Source organism: Diabrotica virgifera, chromosome 9, assembly GCF_917563875.1.
Source record: "Diabrotica virgifera virgifera chromosome 9, PGI_DIABVI_V3a".
Classification (NCBI taxonomy): domain Eukaryota; kingdom Metazoa; phylum Arthropoda; class Insecta; order Coleoptera; family Chrysomelidae; genus Diabrotica; species Diabrotica virgifera.
Genome location: NC_065451.1, coordinates 76,188,850 through 76,207,070, shown reverse-complemented (window position 1 = coordinate 76,207,070; position 18,221 = coordinate 76,188,850). Strand labels below are relative to the sequence as shown.

The following is an 18,221-nucleotide window of genomic DNA, read 5'->3' as shown; positions in this document are numbered from 1 at the left end:
GACTTTTTATTCCTGAAAAAAAGTGTGATAAAAATGAAACAAATTAAAGAATCTTGATAAAAATTTATAATCGAGTTAAACAAAGAGTAGTAAACATGAAAATAAATAAAATTTTAAAAAATATTAAAACAGAAAAAAACTGACAGGCACTAAAGTTTGTACAGTGTAGCAATGGTAGTCAGTGGCAACATTTTCATCACAAATTGATCCCACTTCACTTATGTCATCTTCTACCTCATCAAGTAATTTCAAAAGAGTTTCCTCATAGTCTTTGTCCCCTTATTTGAACTTTTTGACGAACTGGGGCACATTATGTTTAATGACGAACTGGGCACAAACACTAACACCCCGTCTATTAGACGGAAATCACACTTTGAGTCTAAATATCTTTCGAATAACAACCTGCAGCAAATTCCCGAATTCAATACTAGTAAATAACAACCCAACTTGAAAAGTCATAAACGGATGACCTTCAAATTTTTGTAGGAAGGGAAATATCCTACTTTCAACAAACGATGCCGTCTGATAGACGGTGTGTTAGTACTTAAGGGTTAATAAAGTAAAGAAAAGAAAACAAAATCGATATATTTGCAACAATTTATAGAAATTGCAAAGTGAATATACAACAAAGTAAACTATTTATAGACATAGGAACTAATAAGTTTAAGCTGCTGCATGTGACACCCAAATATAGATAAGTTTGGTTACTTGTACATTACTGTAATTTCTTAGTTAGTCATTCAGAAACTCTTGTACTGAATAATATGGTCTTTTAGATAGATGAGCTTTTGTCATTTTACGGAACTTGGGGAAAGATGTTGCAGATTTGAGTTGTAAAGGAAGATGGTTGTATAGTTTTTTTGCGGAATATAATATAGATTTCTTTACTAACTCAGATGACGGGATCGGTAAATAGACATCAAAATTTGAATTTCTGGTGGAGTAGTCATGACGAGGCCTTGCTGGAAAGACATGCATGTGTTTACGAATTAAGCAAACAGTTTCTAAAATATATAAAGATGTAAGGGTTAAAATGCCGTGATCTTTGAAGTAACTTCTGCAATGTGTTGTTCTTCTGAGGCCAAACAGATACCTTATTGCTCTTTTTTGTAATTTGAAAATAACATCTAACTGGGCAGCTGTACTAGAACCCCAAAAAGGAAGACCATATCGAAGATGAGACTCGAACAAAGAAAAATATGTTAGTTTAGAAGATGCTAAATTGAGTTCTTTCGAAACAGATCTTATAGCATAGCAGGCTGAGGCGAGTTTCTTACTTAACACATCGATATGAAGGGACCATTTGAGGTTGCTGTCTAAAAAAATACCAAGAAATTTTACAGAATCAACGGTAGAGATCTGGCTGTTATTAACAAGCAGGGGTTGAAGAGCACTTTTATAGGATAATGCTACTGTCTTATCCACGTTAAAAGAGAGTAAATTAGAGTCAGACCAGGTTTTTATCGTAAGCAAATCAGAAGTTATAGCTGCATGAAGAGATGCAATAGTTGAGTTGCTCCAAGTGATACTGGTATCATCAGCAAAAAGAAAAATTTTTCCATCGATTTTTAAGTTAGTGATGTCATTTATAAAGATAAGGAACAGTAGAGGACCCAATACTGAACCTTGTGGTACTCCACATACAATGTTTTTGAGACTAGAGTCAGTATCATTTGCTCTAACTATTTGTTTCCTATTATTCAAGTAAGATTGGAACCAATTCAAAGAAATACCTCGAATCCCATAGAAATTTAGTTTTTTAATCAAAATGTCGTGATTTACACAATCAAAAGCTTTGGCATAGTCACAGAAAACAGTGGCAGTATAAAGATTATTGTTTAGTGCTTGGTAAACCTCATGAAACACAGAAAACAAAGCATCAGTGGTACATTTATTAGTTAAAAAGCCGAACTGATTTTGGGATAAGATGTTGTTATCAATGAGAAAGAGTCTCTCAATAATTTTTGAAAGTACCGGTAGTAAGGCAATAGGTCTATAGTTGCAAGCATTAGATTTTTCACCACCCTTATGAAGGGGAACAATAATCGCTATCTTTAGGCACTCTGGGAATTTGCCTCTTTCAAAGGAATCATTAATTAGTGAGACGAGGTTTTCCAACACATTTTCTGTGAGATTTGAGAAGATTTTTATGGATAGTCCATCAGTACTACAGGATGATTTGCTTTTGATACTATTGATAGTTTGGATCAGTTCAGTTATATCGATTGGTCTTAAAAAGAATGAATTCGAGAACACTCCTGAATTGGGGAGATAGGAAATGGGATCTTTTTGTGGCAAAATAGTAGAAGTTATATTTTTTACTCACATTAACGAAATATTCGTTTAGATTTTCCGGGTCTGGAAGGGCAAATGTTTGAACTGCGTGAGTTCTATTTCGAAGATCGTTTATTATGGACCAAGTTTCTTTTGCAACACTTTTAGAGCTTTTCATACGATTTTGATAGTAGGCTTTTTTAGCTGATTTGATGAGTTTTAGATAGGTTACCCTGTACTTGGTGATATATTGAGTGACAGAGACGTTGGTAGCAAATTTCTTGATATACAATAGTGAGCGCATATTTTTGGCTGATATGCGAATACCTTTTGTAGCCGAGGGTTTGTGATGTTTTGGCTTAATTGAAATTAAAGGAAATGCCTTATTGAAGATAGAGACAAGCTTTTCTATAAAATCGTTGAAATTATAGTCCACGTCCGCAGAAGGAAAATGCCACTCAGAAGTTAAGCATAAATTTTGAAATTTATGAAAATTCCCAGCGGAAAAAATCCTACCTAAACGTCGGGTTTTCGAGGAGGGTTTGCTGAAGATGTTAAACTTCGTAAATACTGCTTCATGATCTGATAATCCCGCATTAATAATTGTAGAGCAGACATCAAGGGGTGAGAAATCTGAGACAATATAGTCAATTATGGTAGATGAAGTTTTTGTAATCCTTGTAGGAGAATTAACGTGCATTGAGAGACCATATGATTCAAATATGTTGACCAAGGACATTTGGGTAGCACAAGCAGCATCATAATTAATGTTGAAGTCCCCGCATAGAATTTTTCTGCTTCTATGAGGCAAGTCATCTAACAAATTTAGCAGGTTCTGAAAAAATAGTTCCACAGGGGAGTCAGGTGATCTATAGATGCAAATAATGTAAAGAAGATCTCTATTGAAGATCTTCAATATTTTCGGCTAAGACGACAGTGTCATCCGCATATCTAATGTTGTTAATGGGAACTCCGTTCACCTTTATTCCAGCTGTTTCAGTAAACTGTTGCAACAAACTCGTTGCTATTTCTTCAGCTTTTATTCCCATGAGGTGCATGCAATGAATCACTAGATTTTATTTTTTTGTCGAATCACTGGGTAATTCAGAATTGTTTTTTGCTGTAAATTGATTACCTTTCAATTTTCTTTTAATAATATGCTTATTTCAATGCGTATCCTTAACATCCTTAACATCCATAACAGCAATTTTCGATAAATTTCAATAATATAAAACAGGTATTCCTGTTACTTATATCTTTTAGAACCCAACTCTCGAGCTGCAACTGCACAAGTAAGGCGACGCGCGCGTTGTTCTATACAAACGACTTTTAACTCAGGTAGGTACCGTTATAAATACCGCTATAACTTCGTCTCTGGTTCGAATTTTTTAATAAAATGCTAGGACAGTATTTTTATGATACATACTAAGAATGAAACAAATTTTTATGCAACACTTTGACAGATATATTCAGTTTATATAAAAATGAAAATGAAAAGTCGTTCTATAAAAAATTAAACATAATATGTATATAGATATTATCTAGATTTTTAATATTCTGATTAAAAATGCTTACCAGTTTCCTTATCTGTTGGTCTTACAGATGGTTCAGTGGTGGTGGAAGTGGGTCGTTCCTGAAGGAATTCTGCATTTCTATTCATAATAACTACTGGCAAATGATTATCCACTATTTCAAGTGTCTTATCTGAAATTGTGCTTGGAACAGTTCTAGTGCTAGTACTGACACTGCTGGTAGTACTGGAAGGAGCACCAGATGTAGTACCACTGGTAGTTAAAGTCGTCGCAGGAGTCGTCGAATGTCGTTTGTTTTTATAATCGTCTAAAATCTTAATCAAATCATTCATCGATATATTATATCGGCCCAAAATGTCCTGGCCAAGTCTTATACTGTTGCATTTGCATATTTCGCATCCTTTTCTATTTAGTTTAAAACCGTTAAGGCATGTTTTGTTGCAGTTTTCTAACACGGGACATTTGTTGATTCGCACTGTGGTGGTTTCCTGTTCGCACTGGTCTGAATTGCATTCTACGTGGCCACTGATGCAAGTACAATTGGTGCAACCATCTCGTTCCCACCATACATCTGTATGATGGTGGATGTTGCCGTCTTGGGTACAGGTTTCGTTCGTGTGCACGACATTTTCTTGCACAGAGTCGCAGTAATGAGCAATACACCTAGGTGTGCCGTTCCTAAAAACATAAAATAACATTTTAACAGTAATAACACACAAATGCAGATGATTATAAAATAAGTCCGAAAATTCAAGCGAATTTTAAAGGACCTTACGAGTAAAAGCAGTAAATTTCCTAATAGTAGGTACGTTCTTTAAAGGTAAAATATTGCAAAACCTCTAAATTTTAAAGAACCGCTTGGATTGACATGAAAGTTGGCATACACATAGCTAACAAGTCAAAGAAAAAAAGTGATATTGTGCCGATGTGTGCTTTTGCCCTAGGGGTGAGTTTCACCCCCCTTTTGGGTGTGAAAAATATATGTTCGAAATAAGTCCGGAAATGGATAAAATGACTAATTCTAAGCAACTTGTGTTCTATAAAGTTTTTTCACCAAAATAATACTTTTCGAGTTATTTGCGTGTGAATATGTTAATTTTTCTACAAAATAACCACGTTTTCAGACGGTTTTTCGCAAATAACTAAAAAAGTAAGTATGTGGTCGAGAAAAAAATTCCTATCAAAAATTTAGCACGTAAAAAAGTGAAAAACATGGTGTATACAGAGAGAGTCTGTAAAGTGGAATAAATTCAATATCTCAAATACTAATTGTTTTTTTGGAAAATGCTCAGACCCGTCGATTAGTATTTCAAATTGTCCTTTTTGACATTCAATAAAAATGTATACAGGGTGTCCCAATTTAGAGATATGACGTCATCGTCGATTTTCTTAAATGGCAACACTGTCATTTTGATAGCTAATTTGATAGGGTTTGTAAAGTTATACATAACTGCAAAATATCAAATTTTTATTCTCTACCATTTACAAGATAATAGAAAATAACAAAGTTATATCTGTAATTTGGAATATATTCAATAATTAAAATACTAACTGTTTTTTTGAAAAATGCTCAGACCCGTCGATTAATATATCAAATTGTCATTTTTGACATATAATAATAATGTATACAGGGTGTCCCAATTTAGAGATATGACGTCATCGTTGATTTTCTTAAATGGCAACACTATCATTTTGATAGCTATTTTGATAGCGTGTGTAAAGTTATACACATCTGAAAAATTTCAAAACCTTATTCCCTACCATTTACAAGATAATAAAAAATAACAAAGTTATGAAGAACAAGAAGTAATCAAATAATAATTGAATTTATTTATTTCAATTAAGCAAATGCTCATAACGTTGCCCATTGACAATTTGACAATAATTGAGGGAAACATTATGAGTTTTTGCTTAATTTATTGAAATAATTAAATTCAATTATTAGTTGATTACTTCTTTTTCATAACTTTGTTATTTTTTATTATCATCTAAATGGTAGAGAATACAAATTTGAAATTTTGCAGTTGTGTATAACTTTACACACCCTATCAAAATAGCTATCAAAATGACAGTGTTGCCATTTAAGAAAATCAACGATGACGTCATATCTCTAAATTGGGACACCCTGTATACATTATTATTATATGTCAAAAAGGACAATTTGATATACTAATCGACGGGTCTGAGCATTTTTCAAAAAAACAGTTAGTATTTTAATTATTGAATATATTCCAAATTACAGATATAACTTTGTTATTTTCTATTATCTTGTAAATGGTAGAGAATAAAAATTTGATATTTTGCAGTTATGTATAACTTTACAAACCCTATCAAATTAGCTATTAAAATGACAGTGTTGCCATTTAAGAAAATCGACGATGACGTCATATCTCTAAATTGGGACACCCTGTATACATTATTATTGAATGTCAAAAAGGACAATTTGAAATACTAATCGACGGGTCTGAGCATTTTCCAAAAAAACAATTAGTATTTGAGATATTGAATTTATTCCACTTTACAGACTCTCTCTGTATATTAGATCACTATACCTAGTAGAAGCAGAGTTATAGGTAATGAAAAATAGGTTCATATTCGTCAAATTCCAAATCGAATATTTTAACGTGCCATAACCAAAAGACGAAGCAGTTTTTTGGGAAAAACTCATTTTAACTTTTTTAAAGTGTTTAAAACAATGCTTATTTTTGTTTTTTTTTTATTTTTTAGGATCAAAAGTAAACAAGTTACGCTCAAAATAAAGTTGGTCCCTTTTTTTGGTAAGAAATCGATAAAAGCACCCCCTAATTAGCATTTCAAATGAACTTAATTGTTACCACTTCATAAGTTTTTTACTCACGTACGTATTGGTCATATATCTGTAAGTTTCATCGGTTCAAAGTCCTTATTTTTGAAAGATATGTAGTTAAAAGTGCTTGAACGAGTCACTTATCACGAGTGTATGCAAATTTAGAAACACCGAATCTTAACCAATTTTTGTCTTCCAGAAAAACAAAAAAAAATTCAAAATATTCAGAAAAGTAAAGCTGACTTTTTTATTGTTTAAGATTTGTGGTATCTCTAACAATTTTTAAGTTATTTTGAAAAAAAAGCATTTTTTTTAAATAATTTTTAAAAAAATTTACTTAAAAACCAATTTTTTTCAAAAATAAGTACTTACCTTGAATCGATGAAACTTACAGATCAAATAAACACAACATAAGTAAAGTAACTTGTGAAGCAATAACGATTAATTTCATTTAAGTTGCTAATTGGGCACGTGATTTTCCTGATTTTTTTTGCCACAACAAAAGGGACCAACTTTATTTTGAGCGTAACTTGCTTACATTTGATGCTAGAAATTTTTTTTTATAAAAACAGAAATAAAGCTTTTTTAATCACTTTAAAAAAGTTGTAATGTGTTTTCCCCAAGAATGCTTCATTATTTGGATATTTCACATTGAATTATTCTATTTGTAATTTTTCGAATATGAACTTATTTTTTATTAGCTATAACTCTGCTTTTGCTAATAACCTAATATATACACCGTTTTTTCACTTTTTTATAGTTTTGATAAAAGTATTTTTTTCGACAAAATGCTTACGTTTTGAGTTATTTGCGAAAACCCGTCTAAAAACGTGGTTATTTTGTTGAAAAATGAACATATTCACTTATAAATAACTCAAAAAGTATTTATTTGGTGAAAAAACTCTATAGAACAAAAGTGGCTTAAAATTAGTCAGTTTATCCATTTCGGGACTTATCTTGGAGATATATTTTTTCACCCCCGAGATGGGGTGAAACTCACCCCCAGGGCAAAAGCACACATCGGCACCATATCACTTTTTTTCTTTGACATGTTAGCTAGGCGTATGCCAAATTTCTTGTCAATCCAAGGGGTTCTATAAAATATAAAGCAAAAACCGTGAAAGAATGTATTATAATATGTTAACGTACAGGATAATCTAATACACATAATGTGTTACAATATAACTTCAAAGCATTTTATAGTATACATAATTATTCATCTATCAATCTTCGCTTGTTTACTGCTGGACATAGATCTCCCTCATAAGTTTTCCATGTGCTTCGATGTTGTGCCTGTTGCATCCAAATACTATGGCAACGTTTTAGATCGTAAGTCCAACGTGTTAGTGGACGACCTCTGCTTCGGTAAGCATCATCCTGTGGTCTCCGTTCTAGTATCCGCTTTTTCAATCTGTTATCTGACATTCGAGCCACGTCACCTGCTCAGTTCCACCTCAGTATTGCTATTCTCTTGTACAGTAAGGAAAAAACCCTTACTGTATAATATAATATGTATCTAAAACAATGTGTATAATTTTAAGTAATTTAGGTTGTTACAAAAGATATTGTTTCTACATACACAAACAAAACGAAGGTTGATTGATGAAGTTTGTTTGTGTAACCTCGCAGGGACTCACGTATAGCTTACTTCCAAAGTCCGAGTTGGAAGAAGAGATAAATAGCCCCCAGAGGGATTAAATTGAGCATTATAGTATTGTCATTATTCATAGTAAGATTAAGATCGTTACTATGCTAGTGAGCCGTCCTGCGAGAAGGGTGTCCTGAAGGACTACCAAGCGAAACAACGTCTTAGTAACCTTATGTTGACGGATGTTGTAAATCAAAAATAAAGTTATAAGTTAGAGTCAGTGTTTCAACTCGACATACCAACCCTGCAACGTATCATGGCAATCTATCAACATAACACTCTCTACAGCATAAGCAACTCTTGATCTTTGCCGTAGCTGGCGGATTAGGATCTTGTCTCGCAGTGAAACGCCCAACATCGCCCTTTGAGCTGCATGGAGCTGGAAATTTTTTAAGGGATAATAGGGGACGCCATTTGCAAAAGTTTTTGCACGCCATTTGCAAAAGTTTTTGCTAATAATGTATCGCTCAAACTGTTAAGGTTTCCGTAATAAAGTTAAATTTGTCAATATTCGAAAATAAGGTTGCTCGTAAATTTTATTTTTAAAAATAATTATCTAAGCGAGATACTTCCCTGACATACAAAATGCCTCACGTATTACTTGCTCAGATTGCAAAAACCCTTCGTTGTTAATGCAACTCGGACAACACAATTAACACAATTCGGATGTCTAAACAGCAAAACGCACCTTTCATACGCATACAATAACCATGTTTATAAACCAAAATAAACCACTTCATAGCAGGTAGATTGTTTGTTAGCATAGCAGGTAGATTGTTTTTGTTTGTTATGCGTTCGGAGAATAACGATAGCCGATGGAAATTGTATGCGAAGAGTCAGTGTTGTAGGTTTACATTTTTATTCCATTCGTAAAACAGGGAGGTACTACGCCTAGATAATTTTTAAACGTGAAATAGACGGTTGTCGAATATTGAAAAATTTAACTTTACTTCGGAAACCTCAACAGTTTGAGCGATACATTATTAGCAAAAAATGTTGCAAATGGCGTCCCCTATTATCTCTTAAAAAATTTCCATCGATCTACCAAACACCCTGTATAGGTATAAAATATCTTATTACACGAAAATACCTCTAACATTGCACAACACTGCCGAAATCATGCACACTGTTTCAAAACGACCTACTAGTGAAATTGTAGAATATTTTATTCAATTCTTTTAAATGAAATTTTTGTTTTGGCATGGCGAGGGCCTTGAATGCCGCCCCGTATAATTGATACGGCTGATACGGCGCTAGCTACGCCTCTGCACGTCTTATATAACTCCTTATATGTTACTAATTTATAAAAGCCTATAGTCTGTTTTTAAACCAACCAGGAGTATTTTCCCGCGTCATAAAGATTGTTTGTAATTGGTCCAACTTCAGGCAAGTTTACTCCACTGTTATTAAATTTTGACACTAATGACATTTATAAAATTTTGACATTAAGGCATTTCATAGGTTAATTAAGTTATATTTTGTATTTTTTGCGTTATTCCTTTAATTTTTAGAATTTTAGTCTGTTTTTATATAAAGAAACATTTGTTTTTAGAACGCTTTGGGGACGTATTAGTATAATATAATATTTATGGATTACCGTCAAAGGCCGATATGATCAACCAAAAAAAAAAGATGTATTTGGTGATATTTCTAGTGACTTCTTGGGTGTGAATCTGTCTTTTTAGTTTACTCCTCTTGGTTTAAAAACAAAGCATCGTAAGCTTACTGAATAAATGTCTGTAAGAAATTTATCCAAGGGTTGCTACGCCACTGGTAGTAAATAATTTCTTTTTAAAACCTACGGATTAACTTTCTCCAGCAAATTTCAAAGAAATCGCTGGTAGAATGTATTCAAAATTGCCCACGTAAAACTTGTAAGCAGGAAATTCCTGGTAGAACGCATTTAAAATGTGGTTTTTACCTACCTTATAGAAATTTTGAAATTGTCCCACCGCTAACCTCTTGGGCTTGGCTAGGGATTGCAATTATAATTTACGTAGTCAGTACTGAAACTGAATCGCAAGCCAGCCTATCTGGACGCTCTCGGTTAGAGTTTTTCAACCCTCGCGTATTTGTAGTGAGTTAGTATCAAGTTAGTAACAGACCGGTAGGGTAGTCGCTTCTAGTTTAGAGCTTGCAAAACTTTCGCGTATTAGTTTATATAGAGTCGAATTGTAATCCATAAAGAGGAACGCTCTTGTTTAGGGTTTCAACTGCAGCGTGTTTTATACAGTTATTGTGTGTATACCTAATAGTTTAAAAGCTACATGTGCATCAAACGCATATTTTTAATCAAGTACATTAATTAATAGTAAAGAAAACATCCTTAGTTCATGTCCATCGAAAATATGTAAACTCTAACAGTGCTCTCGTGTGGTGTGTCGCGGTCTAGTGAAAATTGGACACTAAAACGGCGGTTTAAATGTAAGAAGAAACTTAACGCTAAAACTTTGATCAGATCTTAACTTCGTTATAGTAAAATAGTTAATCATTAAATTACCTATTTGCTAATTCTTGTGATATTATTTCCCACGTGAGCGGCTGGTCCTTCGAATTATTGTAATTAATTAAATTGCTTATTACGGTCTAAATGGCAGTAAGATCGCCATCCTAATTTGTTGAAAATCTTCCACTTACCGCAATTTTGTTTCAAAAACATACCTACAAATTTAGAATAAGTACGTTGTGATACTTACTGGCATTCACAAGCTGTGCATCCGTCGTCCTTGTACCAAGTAGCGGAATGGCTATAAAGTTGGTTGTCTACAAAACAAGGCCGCCCTTCTTTCTCCTTCTCCTTCGAGCAAAGGGCCAATCCATTGTCACACTTACATTTCTGCGAGTCATCCGTAATCCATTCCACGTCGTGTTGATAAACTTGACCGTTGTAGGTGCATTCTTTATCTTTAGTTTCTTCAGGCTTTTTGCATTCGTAAAGATCGCAGCAGTTACCTGGGAATCCGCTGCCGTGTCTCTTGATGACCACCTATACATTAAGAGACAAAATTATACACATGGAAGACAAAATCATGATAATGGATAAACAACACAACAAAAAATATTCTCAAATAACCAAAATCGACCGCATTGACGTTGTAAACTCATACTTGTATCAGGGATCAATGACCTCAAACACAGGAAAAACAATGTGTTGATCACAAACACGCAGGAGGAAATGAACGTCTTCTTCTTAAAGTGCCTATCCGTTCCGGATGTTGGCGATCATCATGGCTATCTTGACTTTGTTTACCGCAGCGCGGAACAGTTCAGTGGTAGTCGTGTTATACCACTTACGTAAATTTTGAAGCCAGGAAATGCGTCATCTTCCCGGTCCTCTTTTACCATTTACCTTCCCTTGGAGAATCAGCTGGAGAAGGCCGTAACGTTCTTGATTTCTCATTACATGTCCTAGATATTCTAATTTTTTTGTTTTTATGGTTATGAGAATTTCACACTCTTTCCCCATTCTACGCAGGACTTCCACATTGGTAATTCGGTCAACCCAGGATATACGTAAGATGCGCCTATAACACCACATTTCGAAAGCCTCGAGCCGATTCATAGATGCAACAGTTAGTGTCCATGCTTCCATTCCGTAGAGCAGAACTGAGAATATGTAGCATTTCAACAGACGGTATTTTGTTTTTAATGCTATGTCTCGACTGTTGAAAATGGGTCTCATTCTAACGTATGATGCTTTCGCCCTTATTATTCGCTGTTTAATTTCTGTTGAGTGGTCCCATTGGCTATTTAAATTTGTACCCAGATATGTATATTGCTCAAGTCTTTCGATATTCTGTTGGTTGATTGTAAGTTGAGCGTTTAGTATTGGTTTCTTACTAATTGTCATAAATTTGGTCTTCTTTGTTAACGATTTGTTAATATCTGTAAATCATTGAGATTATCGGCAAAAACTATGGTGTCATCTGCATATCTAATGTTATTCAACCATTCACCATTTATTAATACTCCTTTGGCACAACCGTCTAAAGCTTCCTTAAATACCCATTCAGAGTAAATATTGAATAGTAGTGGAGATAAAATACAACCCTGTCGTACTCCTCGTTCTATTGCAATTTTATCAGTTAACTGGTCTTCTATTTTGATTTTGGCCGTTTGATTGTAATAAATGTTTCTAATAATTCTTAGATCTTTGTTGTTAATTCCAATTTCTTGCATTAGAGTTATTAATTTGTCATGTTTTACTCTGTCAAATGCTGTCTGGTAATCTATAAAGCATACGTATATATCACAATTTACACCCCTGCATCTCTGAAATAGCACTTGCACAGCAAAAAGGGCCTCTCGTATTCCCAGAGCATCACGAAATCCGAATTGTGTTCTTGTTAGTTGTTCCTCGCACTTTGTATATATTCGTTTGTGAATGACCTTTAGAAATGTTTTAAGTAAATGGCTCATAAGGCTTATAATTCTATAGTCTTCGCACTTTCTCGCATTGGGTTTTTTTTTGGAAGATTTATAAAAGTTGATTCTAGCCATTTTTGGGGAATTATGCCTGTGTCATATATATTGTTAAATATTTTTGTCAACCATTTTATGCCGTCGTAGTCCATAAGTTTTAAGAATTCGGAATGAAAATGATCAGGGCCTACTGCTTTACCATCTTTGTTACTTTTGATGGCATACGTTACTTCTTCAACTGTAAGTGGAGGTCCAGATTCTCAATTGGTGTTTGTTGTGATGCCAGTGTTACTTCGTATATCTTGAAAAGTTTTTTCCACGTATTTAATCCAAATATCCCTTTTCTGTTCTATTTCCAATACTATGTTTCCCTGATTATCTGTCAGAAGTCCAGTGTTCTTGTGTTTATATAAGCCTGCAGCTTCTTTGATCTTTTTATGGAGGTTAAACGAATCATGTTTTTGTTGTAATAACTCTATCTCTGTACATTTCTAGCTTAGCCAATTTTCTTTTACTATTTTAATAGCCCTTTTAATTTCGTTATTTATTTTGTTATAGTTATTCTTATTATCTTTAGCCTTTCTTCTGTCTTCCATCATACATATAATCTCCTCTGTCATCCATTCTTTTTTCTTTGTTCTTTCAGGTCTTAGTATTTCTCTGATATTTCTTGACTTAGCTTGTGTATCTTTTCTAGTTCTAACTCTGTGTTATATATTTCTGTATGAACCCACGTTTCTTCTTTTAGGCGTTTTTGTACCTTTTCTTTTACTGTTTTATTTTTCAGTTGATTAATATCGTATTTCCGAATTTTTGGTCTTTGAATTTTCTTTAAACTAAGTTTCATTTTGGCGACAAGTGGATTGTGATCCGATTTTATGTCAGATCCTGGGTACGTTTTTACAGATGTTAGAGTTTCGAAATCATTTGTTGATAAGGATATAGTCTATTTGATTTCTTACTGTGTGATCTGGCGTATCCTGAGGAGATTTCCACGTATACAGTCGTCTTGGAGGAAGATCATAAAAGGTGTTTGTGACTACGAGCTGTTCTTCAGTTGCAAATTCAATCAAACGGTCTCCACGTTCGCTACGTTCCCCTAGCCCAAAGGATCATACTAAATTTCCACTTTGTCCTTTGCCAACTTTGGCATTAAAGTCGCCCATTATTAGTAGTATTTCGTTTTTCCGAATCCTTTTGACAATATTAGTAAGGTCACTGTAAAATTCTTCTATAATTTCTTCTGGGGCGTCCGCTTCTTCTAGGAGCGTACACTTGAATAATATTTGTTTTTATGGGAGTTGTGTTTAGCTGAACTAAGTGCATTCTTTCTGACACAGGTACAAAGTGATTGACATAGTTGGCGATTGTAGTATTAATAATTAGGCCCACTCCATTTACATGTTCGTTTTTAAGATTTCCGGAGTAGAATATTTTGTGGTCTTTGATAACTCGGTGTCCCGTATCTGTCCAACGCATTTCGCTTATTCCCATACTACCAATCGAGAGTCTTTCCATTTCTTGAATGGCATTATAGATTTTTCCCTCTTCGTACATTGTTCTAACGTTCCATGTACCTATCTTCACGGCTTCTCGTAAAACTCTTAGAGATCTATCATCTAGAATGTATTCTGGTTCGTGAGGATTTTTCTTGTTGACGACCTGGAAGGCCTCACGGTCTGAACTGGATTTACCTTCTCTGCCGGATCTTGAATTCCGATTTTCATGGTCAGTAGTCAAAATCTTTAAGTTTTTTATTACCATGATAATTGTACTAGAGATACTTGCAAGAAGTCTTTAATGCAGTGGTTTCTCCTTGCCTTCTGCATCCTTATGCCATTCACTAATATCATAGTTCCTCCGCCTTTGAAGCCAATTTCTCAGCTTCTGGATAAAAGAGTGCCCTTCGATCCCATACAAACCCTAAGATCAAGGGGTTGCCACGTCCGCCATCCATACCGTACCGAAGGTGTTCTTCTCCGCCATGACTGCCGTTGTGGTCTTCATCCGTAACCCTGGACAAGGGACCCTAAACAGGGACTAGTTTCCCGGGCCAAGAAACCCCTGGAATCTACGAAGGGGAGGGATTGATTCATTTTCCCTGATAGGACTGTCCAAAGGAGTTCCTATCCGCTACCCATATGAACGTGATGATCGTGATCTAGCAAAAAACGCTACGGGGAAGATGTCCAACAAAATATGAAAAGCTTGCAAATGTCAAAAATCTTAAAAACGAGAACTGTGTAAAATTCCCAATACTGATATACGTCTACAAAATAAATGTTGTAACCACTGGGTGCATGGCGTACACGTGGGTGTGCATTATGGAACGTCTGTTGAGCTGCCCCCTTGCAAAAATTAAAAAACAAGTCAGCCCCCCCCCCCCCCAATACTTAAAAATAGAGATATTCAATCGATCTTTGCGGCAGAATTACGAGCTATTTATGAGATTTCGAAGTGATATAGTTTCGATTTTTGAGCTCATCCCCTTAACCCCAAACAACCCTTTCATTGATTCAACTCTAGAAAAAAATGTTGACACAAATTAAAATACATCGTATGGCGGGTATAATTCTTGTAGCGTATAAATTCTAAGAATAAACTCTTATAAAATACGCGCATTTCGATTATTGAGCTACAATCACTTCGCAAGAAAACCTCCCCATCTTCCCGGCTTAAGAGAGAATAATTGTACTTGTACTTAAAATGAATGAAATGAATTATGTATTTTATGATTACATATCGTTTACTAATTTATGAGCTCACAAAATCAGCGTATTTCGACTATTAAATTGCAATTTCTCTTGTATAGTGCAGTCACTGAAGGTAAAAATCAACATTTAATTACCTGTAATTCACTTTGAATTATCGATATTAACAGGTTTTTCAAGTAAGGAGTTTATTCAATGTTTTTTATTAGCTTTTTTGTAAAAACTTAGTTTTTGAATTATTTATTAAAATCCGTTTTAAAACATGCATTTCTTCTTCTTCTTCTTCTTCTTCTTCTTCTTCGTGCGACTAGAATTACTCCTGTTTGTCTGCCTTTTATTCTGTTTCAGTTGTTGTTGACTGTACATTGTCTTTCCACCTTTTCGGCGGCCTTCCAACGGGTCTTCCGCTATACGGCTTGTTGTTTTTACAGATGTTCGCTAATCTATCTGGCTCCATTCGGTTTACATGTTCCTTCCAGTTTTTCTTTGTTGTTTTTATCCACCTGTTAATATTTTGAATTTTGCATCGTTCTCGTATACCTGTTGCTTTGTCTGTCTCTTAATGATATGCCAGCTATTGATCTTAATACTTTCATTTCGATATTGTTGATTTGTTGTTTCGTCTTTCTTATATCGGTCCTTGTCTGCGCTGCATATGTTAGGATATGTCTTACTGTTGTCTTGTATACTTTTATTTTGCTTTCCGTTGTCAGATATTTGTTTCTCCATATGGTTTCTCGGAGGCAACCACTTACTCTTGCCGCTTTTGTTGCTTGTGTTAGTTGTGTTGTGGTCTCTGTTCATATTCCTGTCACTAGTGATCTCTACTCCTAGGTAATTGAATTTCATTACTTGCTACAATTTTGCCGTATATTTCTAACTTGCATCTACGCGGCTCTTTACTTATCATTACACATTTAGTTTTTTTCTACTAATATTCTCTTTTCACGATGAATTAAAGTATTTGATATCTAATAACTCAAAAAGATCGATTCTATATCTTGATTTAGAAGTAGTGGGGGGAGCCACATACTGTGGCTTGATGCTAACAGGGCCAATATCAATTTTTTGTGTTTCGTCAATATTAAATTAAAAAAAAGCTGTACAAAAAAGTAAAAAATTGACAATGGCCCTTTTAGAACCAAGCTACAGATATTATTTCGTCTGTTTCTATTGAGATCAGAGGACTTGATATTTACACAATGTTTCTAAACTGACTTTTGTTATATTCAGTTTAAATTTTCTAATGGATTTCCGAGCTGACTATATACCGCTTTACATCACATCTCAAATTGTGAAACTTTAGATATAACATAAGAAAACTTACTCGTTTATTAAATCCACATTCTGCTTTACATGGAAGGCAGACACAATGATCTTCAATTTCATCACCTTCGACTGTAGTGGATTCGCTATCAAATGGACATGGTTTGCAAATATTTTTCTTACAGCATCCTTCAGTTACTGTCACTGCCACAGACTTTTTGTCACAAAGTGCAAGGATAGGACATAATTTTGTGTCACATACGCATTCTCCATCAACCTATAATGAAACCAAAAATTATATATGTACAATAATATGTATATTATAATTATAATCGTGAAAGAATGGGAAAGAAAAGTATTTTTTACGTGTGTAAAGTTTTTTTAAATTCCTATTTGAGCAATTAGAGGTAGTTTGCACCTTTAAAAATGAACTTTTAAAGGGTCGAAATAGTCAATAAATACTTAGAGTGTTAGACAATCATCATGTAATGCATCTGAACAAATTTCACCGTTTTTAAATTTTCAATAATTCCAAATTTTCATGTAAATCGAACTATTCTGTAAAAATTGCGAGCTATTGTCCTATTTTAATCTTCATTACTAGGACTATTTACAAAATTAATGTCGTTATTTAGCTAATTTTAAACTTCGCCTCCAGTAAGTGCTGAGTGGATTGAGTAGCTCAGTAAATGCCGGTGCCGGTCCCAAGCCCGGATAAAGTAGGAGGGTTGAGGCGATGGGCTAGGAACTCGTCCCTTGTCTGAAGAACTACGACGGATCAAAACAAAGAAGACTAATGCAACGGAAAAGGAAAATGATATTGGCTACATGGAATGTGCAAGGACTTAAAACCAAACAAGCAGAAGTATTCAAAGAATTATTGGCGGAAAGGAAAATAGATGTATGTGTCCTCACCGAAACCAAGAAAAAGGGAAGAGGAAATGAAGAGATAGGAGAATATATACATATCTTCAGTGGAGTGAGCAATGATAACAGAGCTAAGAGAGGAGTCTCTATTGCTATTCGAAAAAATCTTAAAAACAATACAGTCGAACCCGCTTATTAAAGTACCGGTTATAGGAATATCCCGGTTTATGGAATATAAATTCGAGGTTCCGAAACGTTTCCATTTACTCCTTAATAAATTTATCCGTTTATTGGAATACGTATTAATAAAACAATAGCGCTTATTAGAATAGGTATTTTTCAGATCAACGAATAACTTTTACCTACAATTTCGAATTTCCCAAAAATTTAAATTATGTCTTGTATTATGGTTTCTCGCCAAGGGCTTCGAAGGCCTGTAGTGCTGTTTTATTTATATTATTTGGGTTTGTCAGATAGGTAATAAATATTTTATTGCGTTGTTATGAGTACCAATTCAATCGTTTACCGACAATTTCAGTCGTAAAATAATTTCCTTTGTCTACAAACAATACATATTGCCATTCACTTGCCTGTTATTAGTCCATTCTTTCACGGTTTTTGCTCTAAATTTTAAAGAACCGCTTGGATTGACATGAAATTGGCATACGCATAGCTTACATGTCAAAGAAAAAAAG

At 34.3% G+C, this 18,221-nt stretch overlaps 1 protein-coding gene across 1 annotated transcript in view; it reads right to left on the bottom strand.

Annotated features, from left to right (window-relative positions):
* LOC126891010 (cysteine-rich motor neuron 1 protein-like) overlaps positions 1–18,221 on the bottom strand; it is a 126,725-nt gene that overhangs the window by 91,814 nt on the left and 16,690 nt on the right. Inside the window, exons 3-4 of the mRNA XM_050660190.1 lie at positions 16,721–16,936; positions 10,957–11,246 (exon numbers count right to left, since the gene is read on the bottom strand). Coding sequence (XP_050516147.1) covers positions 10,957–11,246; positions 16,721–16,936 — 506 coding nt within the window. The remainder of the gene's footprint in view (positions 1–10,956; positions 11,247–16,720; positions 16,937–18,221) is intronic.